The sequence below is a fragment of the Tenrec ecaudatus genome, chromosome 7 (genome assembly GCF_050624435.1).
Source record: "Tenrec ecaudatus isolate mTenEca1 chromosome 7, mTenEca1.hap1, whole genome shotgun sequence".
Taxonomy (NCBI): Eukaryota; Metazoa; Chordata; class Mammalia; order Afrosoricida; family Tenrecidae; genus Tenrec; species Tenrec ecaudatus.
The window spans coordinates 83691773-83714220 of NC_134536.1; the positions used below are offsets into that span (position 1 = coordinate 83691773).

The following is a 22448-nucleotide window of genomic DNA, read 5'->3' on the forward strand; positions in this document are numbered from 1 at the left end:
TACATGGCATTGGTCACAGTTGAAATTCAAAAGCAGTAACATTTTTGTTATCTGTAAAATAAAAAAATTCTGCAAATTTAGTATATGCCTTTGGAAAAATAAAGCAATATCTTTGCTATGGTCCAATTCCACAACAAGGATATAATTCAGATGTACTCCTCAGATTATTTTGACAGATTTTGATTTACATTAAAGTTTTAATTGTGATATTTCTTCTTATATATAGTACTTTCCAGGAGCAGATGAGCCTCTACAGTATCAGTATTCAGATGAAGGACAGAGCAACTCTGCCACCAGTACAGGTAAGTGAATCGATTGGAAGAGTGATAACCGGTTGTTGTTTTTTTTGATGGGGAGGTCTCAATTTCCATGAAGTTATAATCAAGAAGCAGTGAATGATGTCTCCATTTGCACTTTAATTCCTTCATTTCATATGATTGAGTGCAGTATTAGTTTGCAGGTGCATCATTCTTCATGAAGTTACCCAGATTCGAGTTATTAAAGACTTGCTTCCAAGTCATGAGATTCTTATATATTTATTTCTTAAAGGTTGGATATTGTATTTTGAAAACCATTCTTAATTCTTTAAAGCTGACTTAATTTATATGTTAGCTAAAATATCTTCAACTTTTTAAAAACCTGGAGTGGTGGTGGGATCTGTCTGTCTGTGATCCTCAAATGAAAGATAGGGGATAGGACAGGAGACCTGCTTTCTGAAGGTGAAGGCCTTGTGAACCCTGTGGAGCAGTTCTGCCCAGCATGGAAGGGTCACTGTGAGTCTGGGTCCACTCCACGGTAACTAACAGAAAAGGAGAATGGAAAACGGTTTCTCAACATGTATAACATTTTAAAGGTTTCTTTATTATTATATCAAGTTTATAGGAATTAAATGGCATTTTGTTCTCACCATAATTTTCCTGTCCAAAAAATTAGAAATGTTTTAGATTTAGAAAATCTGTTTTTCTGGCAAAAAAAAATTTAATTGGCCTATTTCCCTGCCACTGCTTCAAGAAGTACTTATTTTAAGGCTGGGTTACAACTTAGGTAGTCCGCAAAATGTAATTTTACGGAAAATCTTTTACTTGCTGCTTTGAATTCTAAAGAACACATGTCTAAAATTGTGTCACTGGCTTCTCACCGTCTAAGCTTTCGTTCCATATTGTTTCCGTCGGCCATTTTTTCATCTTCTCAGGCAGCCTCAGTCATCTCAGGGGCCTCCCGCCCTCACTCCACTGAGCTCTGCAATAAGTTGGTGTGGTTTCTTTGGAAGCAATCCTTGCTTCCCAGCCCTGCTCTCCAACCTAAACTAAAACAGCACAAGCCTCACAGACATGTGACGCTCACTTTGGCCGTGCCTGCACCAGTGCATCTGAACGAAGCGGGAGCCGCGTGCACTCATTGTCCCTGATCAGGGCTTAGCTGCTGGAGTTTGTACTGCATCTCCCTTCAGTTACTCTCTCCTCCCTTCGCTGACTTGCTTTACACTTCAGCCCGTCTCCTCAGATTTCAAACACCTTCTCACCTTGGCTCACTCTAGGCTGACCTTGCTTGCTGTTTCCTTAAGAATACTGGACTGATTAGAAGTGGAATTCTACAGGCTTCCTGGCGACATATGCCCACCTACTTGCCCCTGTACCAGCTTCTGTTCTGTTCTGGTACTAAGACGGAACTATGCTGGCTCTTGTTCCTTCTCCTTGTCCATGGCGTCCCATCTACTCTTCCCATTTCTGCCCCTTCTCTCCCCATCAGATTTCAGGTTAGCTTTACTACTTTATCTTTCCAACAGCATATATGTAAAATCAAAATTCCTGGTTTCTCTGTTCTTTCTTGAGCCTACTTCACCCAGGCTTTTTATATCACTGTTCCCGAATTAACTCTGGTCAAAGTCACCGCTGATCTCCATATTACTCAGTCTGGCAAAAGATTGCCACTGCTCATCTTACTTGGCGACCGGTCCCTTTTGACACACGTCCTTCTTTTCTCCTTCTAATAGCTTTCTTCATTGTTTCTCCAGGACGCCATTCGGCTTAGATTCTATCATCCATCTCTCTGGTCACTTGTTCTCCATCTCCTGTGCTGGTTATGTCTCATACCTCCCACCTTGACATGTTGAGTGCCCAAACTCTTTCTCCTTTTCACTTGACCTTGTGATTTATCCAGTATCATGGTTTTTATACCATCTATTTGTTGAAGATTTCCCCCATTCTCAGGACTGAGCTCCATGCTCACTGCCTTTGCATATGTTCATTCCCTCTGCCAGCATGGCTCTTTCCCCAGAGACCTGTACACTGTGCGCCTTCCTCACTTTGGGGAAGGCTGTCAGGGAGCCTTTCCATGGCTACTCTGTGTAAAATGGCAACATTACAGCCAACTCTTCCTCCCACCCTCTTGTTTTAAAAAAATACTTCATGATTATGTAACATACTATATATTCCACTTATGACCTATTTTCCTAGCTAGTGTTAGCTTCATGGAGTCAAGTGCTTTTGTCTGTGTGACTTACTGCTGTTTCGTAAATGGCGTACACATAGTAGATATTTGTTGAATGTATGAACAGCATATTCCTCCTCCCCATTTCTCTCCCTTCTTTCTGAGAGCAGCACTAACTGTTTGCCCACGAAGACTTGTGAGGTATTTTGGCTCCTCTAAGTTTCATTTAAGATGGGTTTGTTTGATTATCTTATTAGCTTTTGTAAATGTATTATTAAATAACTTAATCTTTCACTTATCTCATCAGTACTTTGAAAAATGTATTTGTTTATACTTTGCTATAAATAGAGTGGAATTTGTTATTTGCAACATAAAGTCACAGATATTTCTGCCTCTAGGTTCATTCATGGACATCACTTCTACCAACACCAGTAATAAAAGTGACACTAATGTGGAACAACTTCCAGCCACAAATGATACTATTAAACGCTTAGAATCAAAATTGTTGAAAAATCAAGCAAAGCAACAGGTTTGTGATGTTCTTAAAAGTAAAATCATATGGTAACCTTATATGGCAGTCATAATATTGTACTAATTGAAATTTACCATCTTTCATATCATTCCCTTCCTATGATCATCCTGACCGATATTGCTGATCATTAAAATGTAATCGGGATATTTTTTTGCCTGCATAGTTACCTAGCTAAAGGAGATTCCCGATATCTTTCCATTCATTACTGTTGCTCACACACACATTTGGTGGTTTTCAAATATTTTACAAAGTGATTTCCTTCCTCATACCAAAGGCATTTAGGTTAACTAATAATTGGGGTGTTCAACTCGCAGTCCCAGTGATTGCCCTTTTATCATGGCAGTATCGCCGCCTCCCTTCCTTCACCTGTACTTTGCCCCTACAAACTTCCTTTCTCTTTCAGAGCAGGTAGGATGCCCTAAAATCTCAGTTGACATCTTTCTCCTTTTAGGCTGCCCAGGATTCCTAAACCTAAGCTCTTCATTAATTCGTTAACAGAGTGAATCTGGCCGTTTAAGCTTGGGAGCCTCCCGTGGGAGCAGTGTGGAGAGCTTGCCCCCGACCGCCGAGGGCAAGAGGTTGAGTGTGGACATGTCTGAGATGGAAGCGCGGATGGCTGCAAGCACAGGTACATGTGCACCAAAGACCCCGAGGGGAAGGAGCCAAGTGTACGTGATTTATTTTGGCATAGTGGTTTCTGTTGTTTGAGCAAGGAGGATATCGTATCTCGTTTATGTAAGGTAGGAAGTAGGCTTACAATATACAACAAAGCTTTCTAGCAAATCAGGAAAATGGTTTATTTCAAATTCCAAATAAAGGAAGTATGATTAGTATTACTTAGACCATAAAGTATATCTTCCTAATCATACTTTCTAGCAAAGGTAATTCTTTTAGCTAGAATGTGTACTGAATTGAGATTTAAAATTTCATAACAGAATGGGAGTCGCTTTGGGAGGGTTTTGAATGAGTCTTCCAATTTGGGGCAGAATGTAAATAATATCAACATTCTTGTTTTGAAGTTGACCGAAAAATAAACTCTGGATCCAAATCTGATTTGACCCAGCCTTAACTGCCTGTTCTCCTCCCTCCCACCAGCACAAAGAATTAAGTTGGTTTTTAGTTGTAAAAAAGTGAAATTTCATAGTAATTTTAACAGATCTTGAATGTTTGTATTTTAATTTCACTTACCAGTTCTTAAATGATTCCTCCTGGAAGCTCTGGTCAGGAACAGAACAACTACATTTTGTGTTCCCAGAGTGAACCAAAAACCTTCTTTTCTAACCAGGTTTTGTTGTAGCAATGCGGGCTCAGGTTGGGCTTTTGTTGTTGCTCTCGCAGAATAGAGCGGAGCTGAGGATGGCAATGAGTGCATGTCTGTTGTAGACTCTGTGGAAATGTAGACAAACAATCCTTCTGGAATTACCCCACCCAGAGATAAACCCTTAACGTTTTCATGTGTATACATGTATATTTCCATGTCTATTTGTATATATATGTATATGTATATATAGATATTTTTTAACCTAGCTAACCATGTGTTTCTTTTTTTAGGTGTTATTTTTAATTACACTTTTTGAATAATTATACTTGAATCTCTTTACTGTAATACTGTTCTGAGCCATATCATGGGCCATCATTCTATACATTCTTTTCCTCAATTAATCATAGTTTTTGAATTTATCAGTTAGCTCCAGAATGAGATATAATGGAAATCCAAAATAACAGTTTTTAGCCCATTGGGTTCATTTTTCACACAAATGCAAACATATAGCTTCCATCCTCAAAGTCACATTGTGATCCAGGTCCAGTCACATTGTGTCCATCACATTCACATTCCAGCAGCAACCAGGAAGAAGGAAGGGGGGGAAAGTGCACACAGTCAAGTTTTTTCACGTAACTCTCCCAGAAGTGCTACCTAACAAATCGCACTCACTTGGTACTGGCCAACATAATGTGATCATGTGTCTCCTCATAGCTTCAAGGGCAGAGGCCCACTGATTTTGTGTATACAGGTAGAGAGCCTCAGGGTACTTTATATCCAGGTAGAGAGCATCAAGGTTCTGTTGTTAAGGAAACTCCAAAGAAACGAACTCATAGCCATGGAGTTGATTCTAACTCATAGTGACCCTATGGGAGTGGAGCTGCTGAGATTGGCAGGGAATTAGCAGTCTCTGCCTTCAGAATGGTTGGGTCTTTGGAAGTTACTGGGTTGAGTGTAGGTAACCAGCCACTAACAAGCTGCCCCTCTCTCCATGAGTCACAAGTGTCTCCTGAAATAGGACCATCTCTATGGAATGTCAGACAGTTGGTACACACAAGGCGAAACCCCCTTACTGCGAGGGCCCATTTTCACTTCAGAGTTGTCATTCAAGATCGGCCTACCCGATTTGGAGTACTACCCGAAAGCAACATGTAGAATTAGGATAGTTGTTTCATGACTTTGCTAGTAGCATTTCTCAAGTCAGGCCTGGCTTATTATTACTTACAGAAGTAATATTTCACTAGATTATAAGGGGTAATCACTCTCATTAAAATGATTCCCTTTTTTTTTTTGGCCTAAGTGTAGAACACTTGCTATCATGCATTCTTGGACTTATACATAATCTATATATATGTAGTGAATTTTTTCCCTTGAAAAGTTCATGCTCCCCAGACTTTCAACACTAATCATGCCTAGCAGTAATACATGCTAAACCTTAAAAGCTATAGGAAATCGTTTATTAGAGGGAAGTATTTTTAATTGACTTTTTTACTTTGAATCAATGATTATCAATCACTGATTTTGCTCTAACATACTTCAAGAAACAGTTTGAATGTGTGTGTGTATCTCTGTGTATCATGAAAATAGAAATGTCTCAACCTCTCTTCCTTCTTCCTTCCATTCTCTCACTGCACATCAGTGGTTTCACTTAGGTAGATGGTCCCTGTGAGCACATTAGAAATCTAGCTTCATGTCCAACAGCTTCATTTGTGTCTGTCCTGTTTTATTTTGCTAATAAAACTAGTGTGTCAGATGTCTTGTATCGGTAGTCTGCTTTTCAATCACGGCTTTTCTCAGCATGGATGAAAAGGTAGATAGTGCTGCATGCCGTTCTGCATGACACATTATTAACTAAAGATCATTCTGTTTTGTAGCTAGTCATTTTCTGTGTTCCTATTTGTGGTTGTTTGCATGTATACTGTATATATGTGTTTTTGCAGCCTGTTCCAAGCCTAAACGGGGCCACCGTAAAACCGCTTCATTTGGCAACATTCTGGATGTCCCTGAGATCGTCGTATCAGGTATCATAGAGCACCTGAGCTGGTCTAATAGCTGTGAAACCGGAATAATAATCCCTGGTTCTTTTAAAAATGCTTCTTGCTCCAGTTTTTATAACATGGAAATTGATACCTTGCGTGCAACAATTACAGAGCTGGACTGAAATGTTATACCTCTATCTACACTGAAGTGGCCTTGCAAAATTCCTCAGCTGTCCAGTGATTAGGGTGAAATAGAAAGGGAAGTCAGCCTTTTCACAGAAGGGAAGGTGCTAACCCAGGCTTCTGTCAGCATCTTCCATCTCCTGTGAGCACAAGCGCTGAACCCAGGCCTTGTTTGCACCCAGCAGGAAGAAGAGAAGTCTGCTTACATTTTTTCTGTTTTCCTTGGTTCCTTTATTTCCCCCTTGAAACTTTCTTTCCAAGTCTCTTTCTGTTGGTTGCAAGTGAAATACAAAGTTGGGTGAAGAGTTTTTCAAAGTTCCATCTGCTTTAGCCTAGAAAACAAAAACCAAGTGAAATTGCTTGAGATTTGTTGTTTTGCAAAGTATCTTGCCAAAGAATCATGTAAAATAAATGGTCTATTCAGATTCTTGTTTATCTTCAAGAGAATCTTTTTGCAAAGCTAGGTTGTGTTTTTATACCAAACTTACACATGGTAGGTACTTTAGTGTCCCAAGGAGATAAACTGCCTTTTTTTTCGAATGGTCATTTCTTAGGTGGATCTAAATCACACTTGATAGAAATGTGAATGGCATGTTTGACTTGTGAGGCTGGCTCATATATTATCCTGACTGTGATTTATTAATTCCTCTGCTTTAGGTTTTCCTTGATCCTCTCTTAATTTAGCCATAAATTTTAATAACGAATACATGATTTTTCTCATACACATTTCTGGGTGTGATTTGATGAATTCTTTGAACCTCAGTTGTCTGTCATTGTACTTTCAGCATCACTTGTATTACTACTAACTGAAAACTAAGCAGAGAAACCATGTTTTTCTTTCAAATTGATAGTATTAGCAGTGTGTGAGTCACTGCCCTACACAAAGTGCTGTGTAAATATATGAACAAGCCATTATTGAGCATTTCCACTGGTTAGGAACTGGGATACAAATATAAATTACATAATTCTCTGGGGACTTCTTGTCTGTGCAAAGCTCTTTTGTGTTAAGAGTAATGAGTTTTAGGCTGATGATCAAAGAGATTTATCTTATTTTCGAACACTGTCACTCCTGCTGTGCAGTGTTAGCCTAGCTCTCACAGGGGGGTTTAATTTATTGAGTCATGAACAGTTTAAAGTACCTGCGGTCATTTTGCCACCCTGCTGAAAAGGGACGAGGTTAAGAACATCCTATTCTTGGCTACAAAAAGAGCAACATTTAAGCTTACGTACTGCTGCCAGGCAGTGATTTCCTTGCGTATTTGAGGAACTCAGGAACAGTTAAATAAATGGCAGCTTAATCTTAACACAGCTCTTATGCGTAACCATTGAAAACATATCAAAGCAAAGTAGTTGTTTTTTTTTGTTTTTTTTTTTCAATAACAGACTATACTCAGTACTGTTCCAGATAATAGGGAGGGAGGACAGAGTAACAGTATGGAGCAGAAGTGAACTTGTACTCCAGGGCCACTCAGCAATGCCTAGAACATATTTTCGGTTGTCACAACTGGCCAATGCTGCTGGCATTCAGTGGGTAGAGAGCAGAGGTGCTGTTCAGTCAACATAATGTAGTGCACAAGATAGCCGGCGTCAAACGTCACAAGGCCCAGGCTTAGAAGGCCTTTTTAGATAGGCTCTATGACCTCCAATAGGGGGAATTGGCCTTTATAACAGCCATGTAGCCAGCTTATCAGTTAAAAGAATGCCCTTTTTAATATAGTACATATACTCAAGTATAAGCCGACCCGAATATCAGCCGAGGCACATATTTTACCACAAAACTGCATTAAAACTGTGCTGATAAGCTCAGATTATGCCCGAGTATAAGCAGTGTCTGATGGCATTGCATGATTAGTCCAGAGTCACTCAGGCAGAACTCACTTTTGCCCAGATCTTCTGACTGTACGTCAGATCTGTATTCCTCTCTTGTGTGAGTCCTAGAAGGTAGAACGATTCTGCCTTGCTGCTGTTCTGCAATATCCAGAGAAGGAAAACGCTTCAACCGGGGTGGGGGGGGGGGGGGACCATTCTGATATGGAATCATTATGGAGTCAGGAAACTCTAATTCTCCTAATTGTCAAAGCAACATGTTGTTCAATGAAAATATTTAGTAATACAGTTAATTGTGTATTATTACTGGATTATTTTTCTTGAACGGGATCCTAATCAGTTTCACCTTTTTAATAAATTCAAGTACAGTTGAACCAAATATAACCAATAACAGACAGATGGGCTAATTTGAGAACTAGAGGGGGGAAATGACAGTGATACAGGGAGTGGTTATAGAATAAGATGACTTGGGTCTTTCCACCCCCTAAAGAATCGTCTGAGAACGTAATACAGCTATGCCTCACTGTGTTCAAGCAATGCCCAACTGAAGATATATATGTCTGTGGTCCCATAAGGTTTTGGTTTTTTTGTTTAATAAAAGAAGCTCTCTCAAAAAAAAAATTCAAGTACAGTACTTCAAATTAAAACTGTTAGCTATAAAAGCCCAACATTAATTTGCTCCTAGATCATGTTTTTTTACACTAAACATAAAAATATCCACCCTTGGAGAATATTTTACATGGCCTACTTGGTCATTTTAATTATTAAGAAGGAAAGTATTTAAAGCCTCAAATTTGTTAATACTGTCTAGTTTTTATTTCATTTTGTTTATATCAAGGTATGTTCCCAAGAGTTCTGTGGTATTACGAAATACTTCTTATCTCCAGACTGATAATGAGTAAATATTGGAACCCAACTCCAATCATTAAAAAAAACACACCTGTACTTTTTTATATGATGTGGATAAATAGTTTCAATAATATTTCCCATTCATCAAATTAAATAATATTCAGTTTAATATACTTCTTGGAATGAACTGCCTTGAAGTTTTTTAGTTTGTTTGTTGTTGTTTTTTTTAAGAAAATACTTTTCTTGTGCTTTAAGTGGACATTTAAACAGCAAGTTAGTTTTCCCAATCAATAGTGCGGCATCCAGATTGTTCTGTGGCATTGGCTTCAGGTCCTGCAACATACTTGAACAATCCCTGTTTTTCCCTTCAGTCTCTGTTGCCAGTTAGTTGTCTGGTTTCCATGCCCGCCTCACTTTCTCATCTTTGGTTTGGGGCAACTGTTGGTTTTGTTTCGTTTTTTTAATTTTTTTGAGCTCATACAACTCTTATCACAATCCATGCATACATCCCCTGTGTAAAGCACATTTGTACATTCATGGCCCCCATCATTCTCAAAACATTTGCTCTCCACCTAAGCCCCTAGTATCAGCTTATTTTTCCCCTCCCTCCACACTTCCTCTCCCTCATGAACCCTTGATAATTTATAAATTTTTATTTAGTCATATCTTGCACTGTCCGACATCTTCCTTCACCTACTTATCGGTTGTCCGTCCCCCAGGGAGGAGGTTATATGTAGATCTTTGTAATCGGTTCCCCCTTTCCAACCCACCCTCCCAGTATCGACACTCATACCACCGGTCCTGAAGGGATCATAACACCCTGGATTCCCTGTGTTTCCAGTTCCTATCTGTACCAGTGCACATCCTCTGGTCTATCCAGATTTGTAAGGTAGACTTGGGGTCATGATAGTGGAGAGGAGGAAGCATTTAGGAACTAGAGGAAAGTTGAATGTTTCATCATTGCTACATCGCACCCTGACAAGCTCATCTCCTCCCCAAGACCCTTCTGTAAGGGAATGTCCAGTGACCTACAAATGCGTTTTGGGTCTCCACTCCACACACCCCTCCCCTATTCACGATAAGATTTTTTCTAAGGAGCACATTCTTCATGGATTGTGTTGCTTGTTGTATGATTCCATCCACCCTGTGTCTGGAAGGTGTTCTCCCAGAGTGTCGGAAGTTTCAAATTAGCAGTTTCTCTTGGGGCAATAGTCTCAGGAGTTCCTCTCATTTCCTTCAGACCAGTAACTCTGGTCTGTTTGTCTCACTTACGTAGCACAGATACCAATATATTTACTTACTTATAAGACTGTATAGATGTGAAGCCATTAATCAGTGTGTGTGCACGCGTGCGTGCGCACCTCTCAGTCTCTCCCGTTAGTCGGGTACTGACTTACCCCATGTTGTGTGTTGCCTTTCCCTTCACCAGAATCAACTCACATCAACTTCCCAGTCTACTCTCCAGCTAGTACTTCCCCTGCCTCCCTCTTTATTTCCTGGTAACCATTGAAAATAGCTCATTCTGTATGTGAATCTATTCTTGGCTTTTTATAATAGTTGTTTTGCACAATATTTGCCCTTTGGTTCTTAACTTCGTTTACTCACATATTTTCATTCATTTTCATCCATGCTGTGAGGTGTTTGGGAGGTTCATCATTCTTTATTGTTGCATAGTATTCCATTTGTACATATGTGTCACATTTTTTAAATCCATTTTTCCATTAATAGGTTATTCTTTCATATGTCTCAGAAATTTTTGTGTGTACTTATTGGCAAAGTACAAATACACCTTTTCTAAAATGCTTGGGTTTTTTTAGCTTTCATACTTTAAAATGTTTTCAAATAAAACACACACATATACTCTATTGTTGTAAGGATTTTTTTTTGTTTGTTTTTGTTTTTTCTTTTTTTTTTTTTCTTCTTTTACATTTTATTAGGGACTCATACAACTCTTACCACAATCCATACATATACATACATCAATTGTATAAAGCACATCCATACATTCCCTGCCCCAATCATTCTCAAGGCATCTGCTCTCCACTTAAGCCCCTTGCATCAGGTCCTCTTTTTTTTCCCCTCCTCCCTCCCCCTTCCCCCCTCCCTCATATGCCCTTGGTAATTTATACATCGTTGTTTTGTCATATCTTGCCCTATCCGGAGTCTCCCTTCCCCCCTTCTCTGCTGTCCCTCTCCCAGGGAAGAGGTCACATGTGGATCCTTGTAATCAGTTCCCCCTTTCCAACCCACTCACCCTCCACTCTCCCAGCATCGTCCCTCACACCCTTGGTCCTGAAGGTATCATCCACCCTGGATTCCCTGTACCTCCAACCCTCATATGCACCAGTGTACAGCCTCTGTCCTATCCAGCCCTGCAAGGCAGAATTCGGATCATGGTAGTTGGGGGGAGGAAGCATCCAGGATCCGGGGGAAAGCCGTGTTCTTCATCGATACTACCTCACACCCTAATTAACCCATCTCCTCTCCTAAACCCCTCTATGAGGGGATCTCCATTGGTCGACACTTGGGCCTTGGGTCTCCACTCTGCACTTCCCCCTTCATTTAATATGATATATATACATATATATGCATACATATATACATATACACATATACACATACATACACACACTTATATCTTTTTTTTTTTGCATGATGCCTTATACCTGGTACTATCTTACCCAGTCAGTCTTGGGTTAGCAGTGCAAAGACCCTAATGTAAACTATTGATACTGTGCCATCAACCAAATGAAGATGCAACCCATGGCTAACAGCACTATTTATTCATCAATTGAGTTTTCCTTAGGTCAAATGAAAAATAGAGCTAGCTGTATACCTTTTTCTAGGTCATTCCTATCTCAGATGTGAAAACCCTTTGACCTTATCCCGCCCCTAAAAGAATGAGCTGTCCATCAGTTTGGCTCATTACCAGGCAAGACTTGACGTTAACAGCAAAAATCACCACTTTGCAATGACATTTGCTAATAACTATTTGTGCAGAACATTCTGCCAAGTATCCGTGTATTACTACCTAAGTGCTCAGGATTTAAGTCATCTTACCTACCACTGCCTAATATATTTGCATGTTGAACATTATTGTAAGTTGATAATTTGGAATGGATTTTGAGAAAAAGAAATATTTCCCATTAAAATGTGAAATTCCAAGAGTAATTCTTTCCTTTTTAGCTCGTACATTTTAATTTGTTATGACTTTTTTAAAGGACTGGAGGTGTAGTTGATAAGTATTTAAAAAATCATTCTTCAAAAATTATTGAGCTGCTTTGAGGTTTCTGACTTTATAATAAAGGCAGTAAGAACAGATGGTTGTTTATGTGGTTGCTTATTTAGATCTTCCTGACCTTCTTCATATTTTGTTTTTGTTACTATTCAAGCTTCCAAGATTCTGCCTTCATCCCTGCCTTCTTTTCAAGTATGCAAGTAACAGGCATTAGATAACCCCAAACTATATCATATATTCTTTTCATCAAAACTGATCTAGCTCCAGAAGAATATCTGAACTTTTTACATTTCTTTTTAAAGTCCCAAAGTAAGAGGTGAACAGGCAAAATACTTTAAAAAGTGACAACAACAAAGAAAATAACAAACCCAATAAGTAATGGCTTTTTCTAGCTTAAAACATCTAGTGAGTAACTGAGTAGTTAAGTGAATTTTGTGCATGACTCTAGCATTGATAATTAAGGCAGCTCAGAAGACTGTCTCTAGAGTCCTAGTGTGAGTAGTTTTAGCACTTAAGAAAATCATGTATGACTACAATCCACTTTAAATTCCATTGGAAAAAAATGCACTGCATCTTATATAGTGCTTATAAAAGGTTTATTTGAAGCATTAGTCTCCTGCACTTCTTCCCACTCTAATATAAAATCCATTGTACATAGTTTGTACTAGGTTGGTTTGCCTTATAAAATGAATTTCCAAAATGTGATTGGCAACAGTGAATCCTTCCAAATATAATATCCATATTGCAATTGTGATATAAGATATTTCAGGAAAATTAACCAAATTGAAAAGTTTTGAAGAATGTTTAAAGTTTTTATAAATGCTATTATAAAACCATGACTAGTAATTTTGAATTTATGTCATATCTTTCTCTAGGGAGAAAGATGAGGCTTTCTGATCTGACAGAGTTAAATCTCAGAAACCCACGAGGCAGTTTTACCCCACTCTAGAGTCACCAAGAATCAGAATGGACTTGATGGCAGTGGATTTCATTTTGGTCTAGATTAGTAAACTTTGGGAAATTTAGTGAATACTTTTCATGGGCACTTAGCTCCACTGGATATTGACTGTGTACTAAGTGTCTAAGAAGCAGTTAAGTAGTATATGGAACTATTTAACGGAAAATAAATGGATCATTGGATAGAAAAATATATTGGTGAGTTAGCCTCCTTTCTTTCAACTATTGCACAATATTTTATAGAAAGCAGAGCTGAGGCCTTTGCAGAATGCTGGTCAACTGTAGGCAGAGATACTGGTTAGGTTATCTAGGCACTATTTTGCTTTTCTACCCTTTCTAGGTTTGGCTTAAGAATCGTCAAATACTAAATTTTCTAAACATTCATTTAGATGCATCAGACAGTTAGATAAAATCTAGTAGAGCTGATTTATTCGAATGAAACATTGCTTTTTAAAAATAGGATAAGAAAATCCTACTTGAAAGACTTTTGTTAGGAAAGTGCCAGAATTCGTTGAAATTAGTAAAAGAGAGACAATTTGTAGCAACCTAAATTAGAAGATACATTTTAGAATAAGACCCTTAGGTTATGATGAAACAGAAGCATTCTGAAAAGTTGTGTTGTGTATTGTGCTGTACAGATCTGTAAGTCCTATTTTGGCTGCGACGAAAAGTGTCCAGCAAATACTTTGACATTCAAAATTCCCAAGTCTCCCAATGTTGAGTGTTTGGGAGAAGAGCTTTTCCAGGAAAGTGGTGTGTTTCATTTTACATGTAAAAGAAAATACTCTTTAGTAAGATTGATAAATAGAAAAAGAAGAGTACTTCTTTAAACTGAAAAGAGAAACCTGGCAGGGACTGTTTGGTGTCTTAACTTCGGGAGACTTCTGTGATGATGTTTGTTGTGTGCCAGCTCAGATAGATTCTATCTTCAGAAAATCAGTGTGAAAAACTAAATTGATCCATGATCTGCTCTTCTGACCCCACTTTCTTTTTCGAGAGAAATGAACCGAAGATTTGTTGTCTTCTTTTTATTCTAACCTAGAAAAGTTGTTCTAAAGCATGTCCATTTGTTTTCTATGATAAGTCAGGGAACATTCAGAATTCACTGCAGAATTAAATACTCAGGACATCATTTGCAGCTTTCGGATTCCTTCATCAGGCATCTATCTGTTCACATGATTTTGCCCCTTGTTTTGTCCTCTCTACCATGTGTAATAAAGGTATGTACATCTCAAAGATCATTCGAAAATGTAAACTGACTAAATTTCTAAATTAGTATTCCATTTTTTTAAAATCCAGAATTACTCCAAATCTCCTGGGAACTCACCCAACAATTTTCATTTGCAGTATTAAGAGATACATACACACACACACATGTGATATGTATGTATGTGTATATATTTTCAATTTCAAATTATAACTTAAAATTTAATATTGGAGCAACAAGTATTCATTAATCATACTTTCTTGCTTTGTCTGAGCTGTTCGCAAGGTGGGTTCTGCTGTGGGCATGTTAATTAAATGCAGTGCCTAATCCTTGCTGTGCCTCACGCTGTGGCTTGACGATTCCCCATCTTATGACATTTGTTAAGTGTCACTTCCTTAACCTACTTTCTTAAGCATTTTCCTACCCTTCACTTTATTGAATTTGCTTCTGTTGTTATTGCAACGATGATGTGTGATGTTTTATAGACACATGTGCCGGGTGGTTCCTCAGATTCACCAATGTTGCTAAACTGATACGAGGATTCCAGATACTTTCATAAGCCTGTCTCATCTAAGCTAATTTTGGAATGAGCTTGTTGAATAAAATGTGCCTAAAATTGCTCATTAGTCATGGTGATGGGGATACATTTTGACCTAGGGAAATAGAACTAAAGGTATTAATGAGTGTTGCTTAAAAAAATAAAGGTATTAACAAAAATATTGTTCAATAGATATGCAGTGTACTATGTTTATTTGTAATAAGAAAGTTGGAATTTGGGGGAATAGAATGCAATGTGAAGTAAATTTGAGTTCAAACTATGTCAAGAATTCCCAAAGAGCCTAAACCAGAAATGAATGCCTTACACTTTTAAGGGTGGCTGTGTATTTGATTTTTAATTCACTGCACACACTGGCAGTTAGCAACAGCCATGGCATCTAGCATTCTTACTGTATTGTAAGGGCCTTTTAGTGTATGTTCAAAATTCTGATGGGTTACATGAATTAAAATAATGTTTTACAGATTGGTTTAGCATAAGATGGTGTATTATGGAAATAGAAAAGTCTAATGATGAGTCTTGTCTGCTAATTGTTAGAATGCATGTTCAGAGCGTGTTCCACTAGCAGAGAAATCACATATTAAAGCTGTCAAAAGTCATAGGAATTTTGAGCATTGTGGCAGCTGTTAGTCATTGTATCTTGGTGTTTCCTTTTGGGTAGCTGATCTCTCTTTGAAGAGACTGCAGAAACAGTCGGTTCCCAAATGAAGTGCTGAGTGAAACTATTGCTTACTTCATTTCACTTTGCTGTAGAATTTTCATAAAATTAATTTTTAAATTAGATTATCAGTAGCAAAGAAGTTTCTAAACCAGGTTATCATGATAGCCCATTTCTACAAGCTATATATTTGAGAAAGGAATGACGAATCGATTTCGCCAGTAGGAAATTTAGAGTTATTGTTCTCAAATAATAAATTACTAGATACGGACAATGACTAATGATACAGAGTTTTGATTGGATATAATACATGTAAGTCTAAACATCTTATAGGCCCTGAAGTGAGCAAGGTACTGCTTATTAGTCAATGATGTCTTACAACCTGTTGGCTGTCTTGCTGCAACGTAAGGCCCTTGAAATAGATGCCATTATCAGCCCCAGGCATTCATCTACTTAAACGCATGACAGAGATGCTGGGAAAAATGTGTAGCAGCTATTTGTGTGGTAGGAGTGGTTATTGTGTCAGGTCATACTTTATTATAGGCTGGTAACTTTTGAGTTAAAAAATTGCAGCTGTCTCTTCCTTTTCTTACATCTTCCTCGTTCTCTTGATTACAGCAAACTCATTAAAATCTTTCTCCTTACAAACAGTTTGTGTAGATCCAAGGAGCAACAAATCCCACCCCCTTTCCTGTAGCAGTGATGGTCTTCTTGTTGGTTTCTGTAGGTTTCTCTCCTGTTTCACATTTTTTTAATTTATTTATCTTCAAGGCAACGGACAACCCAGACGTAGATCCATCCAAGACTTGACTGTTACGGGAACGGAACCTGGTCAGGTAAGACTTAGCATTCAAATCCCCTTTCCTTGAAGAGTAGTAATAGGTAGAAAAGAGTAGTAATAGGTAGTAGTTACAGTGCACTCTGCAAAAGTAGTGTTCTGAGTTGAAATAACTTTGAATTAAAATTCTGATAGAGAAATTCATTGACACTGGAACTTAAATACTGAGGGAAAAAAACTATAGATATTCTTAAGAATTTGGCAGTAAGGGTAACTTGTGAAGGTAAACTGATCAAACTATGGGAAAGTAAATTCTTTAGCAGTGCTTTATGTATATTATATGGTTTTTATATGTTTTATTGAGGGAGTTTTCAAATTTGTAATTTATTACTTTGTCATTTTTCTATCACTTTTCACTATTGAGGGAATAAACATTACTTCAATAAGATGCCTCTCCTTATGGGGTCACATGGTGCATTGGTTTATACCTGGAGAACTAAAGATCTTTTAATTTGGTATGTCATTTGAATGATATTTTGTGAAATATCCTGAAAACAATACTTGGATAAACTCTAGAAAGACCTCTGTTCTAGTTGGTAGGATTTCTATTCTTTAATTCTGGAGATTCTTCTTAGCTCTCATTATATCTTTATTCCTGCTTCTTTGTAGTTTATCCAGACAAGGCTGTAATCATTTCAATCAAATCCTGGAATTCAGTAGTTTTCCCAACCAGCTAAATAATCTAATTTAACCATTGCTTTTTGTTTTTTAGTCAAGTTAAATAATATGATACATGTTTAGTTTATGTTCATTCTGTAGAGTGAATGAGGACTAATACTGAGGGATGTTATATTATTTGTTTTTCACTTGTGCTGAAGGAAGTGTCATGAGTATTGCCTGCATCTGAAGTAATAGAAATGCATCGTGTCTCACAGTAACCAACAGTTTTAGCATATATTATAAGCTATTTCATTTATGCTAGCATATATTAGTTTTTCATTCTAGAAAGATTTTTTATAACATACTATAAATTTCAAAATTCCTTTGTAGTCATTAATAAAATTTTGGGAACCTTTAAAGTCATCGATTTAATTTTGGAAGCTCTGTATAGTCATTAATTAACTTTAGCAAAAACCGTCTGATAAACAAATTGTAAATATCTTTGAGCTTCACTTATATCTAGAAATATTTTACAATTCCTGGAGCCTATTCACGCAAACATATCTACGTCAATTTATATATATTTTGTAGCATTTTAGTGACTCTGAACCTCCATTTCACCTACCTAGTAGTTTTTCAAAATATGTCTGGTTTTTGTGGGTCCCAGAACTTTTGGCTGAAGTTTTCCATTTTCCTCCTCAAATACTTTAAGATTTAATCAGCCCATTTAGTAATAAATAGTTTGACATCTGGCATTTGCTTTGATTCCTTAGAGGCTTGATGAGCTCAGCCTTTTAAACTGTTTAATATCGCCATTGATATTCCAGTTATGAGAGGAGCCATTAGCCAAGTTCTCTCTTTGAGTAGGAATGAGAAGCCTGTCCTCAGACACTTTTGAAATATCTGCTGGTGTGGTACTTTTCCCTATCATCTAGAATAGACTGTAATTTAATTCTGAGCTCCCTCCTCCATGTCTCCACACCAAGCCTTGCTGGTTTCCTCTAAGCGTTTGCATTGCTGATAGCCTTTCTAAGTTACAATGCCTTCTGGTCGTCAAACAGAGGCCGCCTCTGGTTAGGGGGAGAGTCTATCTGAGTGAATTTCTGTCACTTGGAACCAAGGGAATAATATGGAAGTAAAATCTGTTCTAAAAGAGATGCTATGTTGCTAATACATAGTGTATTTTAAAAATTAATCTAGTCTTGAATATTAAAGTGCCTAATTTCACTTGGGGTTGATGGTAGAGTACAGTAATCTTTATTCCTCTGAAAATTTCAGGGTAAATAGTCATTAAATCTTTTTACTCATGAAAATCACACAATAAGGATTTTCCAAGTTTAAAGGTATAGTTCCTTGTGAAGTCTGCCATGGTAGTAACTAGAGCAGTCCTCAGCTCTTTCTGGCACAGAAATGGACAGTGAATGTCAAGAAAAGAATCTGACCCACCCAACACGATCTTCAAAGGGAAAGAACTTAACTAGTAAAGAGGGCTTAACATAGAAGAAGAGGCCTGTAAGAGGATAAGTTTCTCTTCTCCTCACATTGCTTATCTGGAAAATGAGGAAAATTTTAAAAACACCAAATTTTAATGTTAAGATGTAAATAACGTACATGAAAACCAGCACAGCACACAGCTGTCACACAATGTATGGCTGTTGTGACTTTTACTCCTGACTCAGGACAGTGTCATGTAAAACCACATGGACACACCATCTGGAAGTGGATTTTAATTGATGGTTTTGTATTATTTCCCGTTAAGAGGAATTTTGAACAAAGCAAGATTCTTAGTTAAAAGTTGTGAGAAAGTACATGTGTAAAAGATTGTATTCTCACAATATGTAGCGAACTCACTTTTAAACATGACTTTTTTTCAATATATAAATAATTTGGGAGTTATTTTTAAGCTCTCGTAAAGGACCTGGCTTCTAGAGACTTTGAAGAAAAAGTAGCTCCTGATGTTCTGGTGTCAATGTTAGAAGCTGGCCAGTCATTCACAGTTAGCTGTGCTGTCTTTCTAGTGGTCATACCATATGTACTTGAGTACAAACCGACCCAAATATCAGCCAAGGCACTGGATGTTACCACAGAAACTGCATTAGAAATGTGCTGAAAAACTCGGCTTATACACAAGTATATACGTAAGCCACCTCATAGCACGCCAAGCTCTGACAGGTTTACCCTGAGACCACAATAAAATAATCCCAGACATGACCATTTCATAATGTCCAAGCACACATGAAAACAAGGTCACTGTCCCACCAGAAAATAGCACCCATCACCCTGCCCCAGTTAGGAAGAGTGGTCGCTGCTGCTTCCCATTGCAGCTGTCGAGTTACTCTAGTCTGCCCTCCTTCCTGAGACCAGCCCCGCCATCCTTCTTCCTGAGACACCCCACACCTCCTGATGGAGGTCTCCTTTGCTGCAATGGATAACAGACCCAGCTCGTTTCATGGGTGGTGTATTCCTGGTGGACTTTGGCTGGAAGCCTTGAAGCCCCAGTCATGCAAGAACTTTTGTGAACAGATAAGACTTAAACCCAGATCAATGGGCTTAAGAAATATTAACAGCCATACATTGTGTGTCAGTTCTGTGCTGTGCCAGCCTTTCATGTACATTATTTAAATGTTGTTTATATGTATTTTATTAGTATTAAATACTTTTATTGGGGGCTCTTACATCTCATATCACAATCCATACATTCATCCAGTATGTCAAGCACATATGCTGCCATCATCATTTTCAAAGCACCCTCTTCCCACTTGAGCCCCTGAAATCAGCTCCCATTTCTTCCCCATCCCTCCCCCACCCGACCTCCATCTCAAACCCTTGATAAGTTATAGATTATTTTCATATCTTACATCATCCTCCATCGCCCCTCACCAGCTTTTCCATTGTTCGTCCCCCTGGGAGGGGTAAATCTGGTATTTTAATTTTGCTCATTTTGTAGAGAAGTAGAGGGAGGATAAGAGACGCTTACCCAAGTCTTTTATGTCCCATACACTGCCTTAATTATTAAAACCGGGTTTTGAACCCAGCTCTGTCTAATTCCAAAGCATTCAAACTGTGTATTCTTAGTGGTCGTCTAGTTGATTCTGGCTCGGGGTTCCTTGTGTACACTAAAATCACATATTCTTGTGCAGGGCTGAGTACTCCCTCGGGAATTGCAACAGTGTGGGCCTGTTTTAAAACATTTCTTCTGGAAGATGTTGCAGTTGGTGAAAATCAGAACTACGACGTGATACAATTATGATTTAGAGAATTGGACATACTACATTTCTAAATGAACTTTAGAATCTTTTCTAGTCAAAGGTGTGATTTTATGCCAATTTCTTAATGCTTGACATCAGAAATCTTATCTACAATTGTAAACAATGACACTCACCTCAAGGTGATTCTGAGCGGTGAAAGTACCAAGCCCATCCATCCGTGGGTGCGTACTGCAAGCTGTGTGCCGCCTCCACACGGGATGCTTCCCGGGCTCCTGCACCTCGTGTGCCATTGCTTGCTTCTCACACACAGGGAATGACTTGCTGTTGGGGGTGGTGCTCCTGAATTGGCTCCAACTAACAGTGAGAGAATGAAGCAGGCCCTGGTCTGGCCCATCCTCAAATTGTGCTCTGCTCGAACCCATTGATGTAGTCACTGAGTCAGCCCCTCTCCTGCAGGGCCTTTTCTTCCTGATTCGCTACACGTATTATGTCCCTCCTGGTAGCGCCTCCCAAATCCATAAAATCTCAGTGTAATCACTCCTAAGGAGTGTGATTTAGCTGTTCATCTTCACAGCCAGATTTGCTCATTCTGCTGGCAGGCCAAGCAGAGTCCGTACGCTTCTCAACACCATCTTTCAAAGGTATCGTTCCTTCGTCGGTCGTCTGTATTCGTTGTCCAACTTGCATGTGCACTTGACCTGATTGAAAAGACCATAACTTGCATCAGGGGCACCATAGCCCTCAGGTGACCTCCTTTTCAGCTTGTTAAGATTGCTGCCTGTGTTACGTTTTCTGATATCTTGATGGTTGGTTCCGTGAACATTGATTGTGGATCTATGTAAAATGGAACCCATAAAAATGCCAACCTTTTAGGTGTTGATCATGATGGTATTGACTGGTCTGTTTGTGAGAACTTGTCTTTGTGTTGAGCTGTAATTTATACTGAAGACTGTCATCTTTTATCTTCATCACTAAGTGCGTTGAGTCTTCTTGCTTTCAGCAAGCCGGGCTGCTGCTGCATCTGCAAGTCAGAGATGGCCATTGAGTTATTGTAATTCAAATGCCAGTTGTTCCTATCATCTAGCTTCTCCGAGTGTGTGTGCGCTCAGCATGCTCATTCAATATGTGTGGTGAGATGTCACCCTGACACGTACTTTACCTCAGTCTGTTGTGCAGGTTGCTTGTAAGCACAGTCAAGCATTCTAGAAGTCCCATTATTCACAGTGTTAGCCATAATCAAATACCTTTGCATAGTCAGTGAAGCACAGATGAACATCTTTCTCATATTCTTTGCTTTCAGCCAAGATCTGTCTAATACCAGACATGATATTTTTATTCAGTATCTTCTTAACCTAAATTCCTTGCCATTCTGTTGGTGTGCTGCTGCAATTGTTTGAGTTGTTTTTGTTTTGTAAATAATACTCAGCAAAATTTTCCTGGTGTGGTGTGGTATGATTATGAGCTGGGCGGTGGGAGAAAGGTGGGACTTTGTACTCCCATAAAGAGTTACAGTCTCAGAAACTCAGAGGGGCAGTTTTATACTATCCCATAGGGTTGTTGTGAATCAACATCAACTCGATGACAGTGCATTTGGTTTTTGATTTTGAGAAACTAGTGTATTACTATCCAGAAATAAATGAAAATAGCACTTGGAAAGATAGAGACCCAATTCATTCTATTTTTTATATCATAGAAAAACATTTCTCAGTAATCATGGAAAATATTTGCTTAAGAACTTTAATAATATATTGAGATGTGTATTATTAACATATTCTTGCTGTTTAATGGGTGTGGTTTATTGTGTTACTATTTTCATCCACCCTCAATTTTCACCATCATTAGTGTAAAGCTATTAAAGCTCTAAATCAGAAACTTATGTTTCAATAATTCCTGGCTCCTAGTCTGTCTTCCTAGTTGAGCATTTAAAGAACATAAGAATTATTAAGTTCTAAAATGTCCTTGTAAATAAATAGTGAAGCCAGGGTTGTTTGAGCGCCGCCTTTGAATGAGAAAGCATGTTTTAGATACACCTGTCAGACCTAGCACTACTTAAATTCAATGTAATTGTCATAATGGAAGAAGTACTCCTGTAAAATCCGAATTTCCAACTTACTCCCTTTAAAA

The 22448-nt window shown here is 38.4% G+C and overlaps 1 protein-coding gene across 2 annotated transcripts in view; it reads left to right on the top strand.

The window, feature by feature from the left end:
• The window catches only part of MAP3K7 (mitogen-activated protein kinase kinase kinase 7), an 82819-nt gene that overhangs the window by 43552 nt on the left and 16819 nt on the right, over positions 1-22448 (top strand). Inside the window, exons 9-13 of one of the 2 annotated variants that reach the window (XM_075554762.1) lie at positions 227-302; positions 2829-2959; positions 3461-3590; positions 6164-6244; positions 16449-16513. In XM_075554762.1, coding sequence (XP_075410877.1) covers positions 227-302; positions 2829-2959; positions 3461-3590; positions 6164-6244; positions 16449-16513 — 483 coding nt within the window. The remainder of the gene's footprint in view (positions 1-226; positions 303-2828; positions 2960-3460; positions 3591-6163; positions 6245-16448; positions 16514-22448) is intronic. The other variant, XM_075554763.1, reaches the window with a different exon arrangement.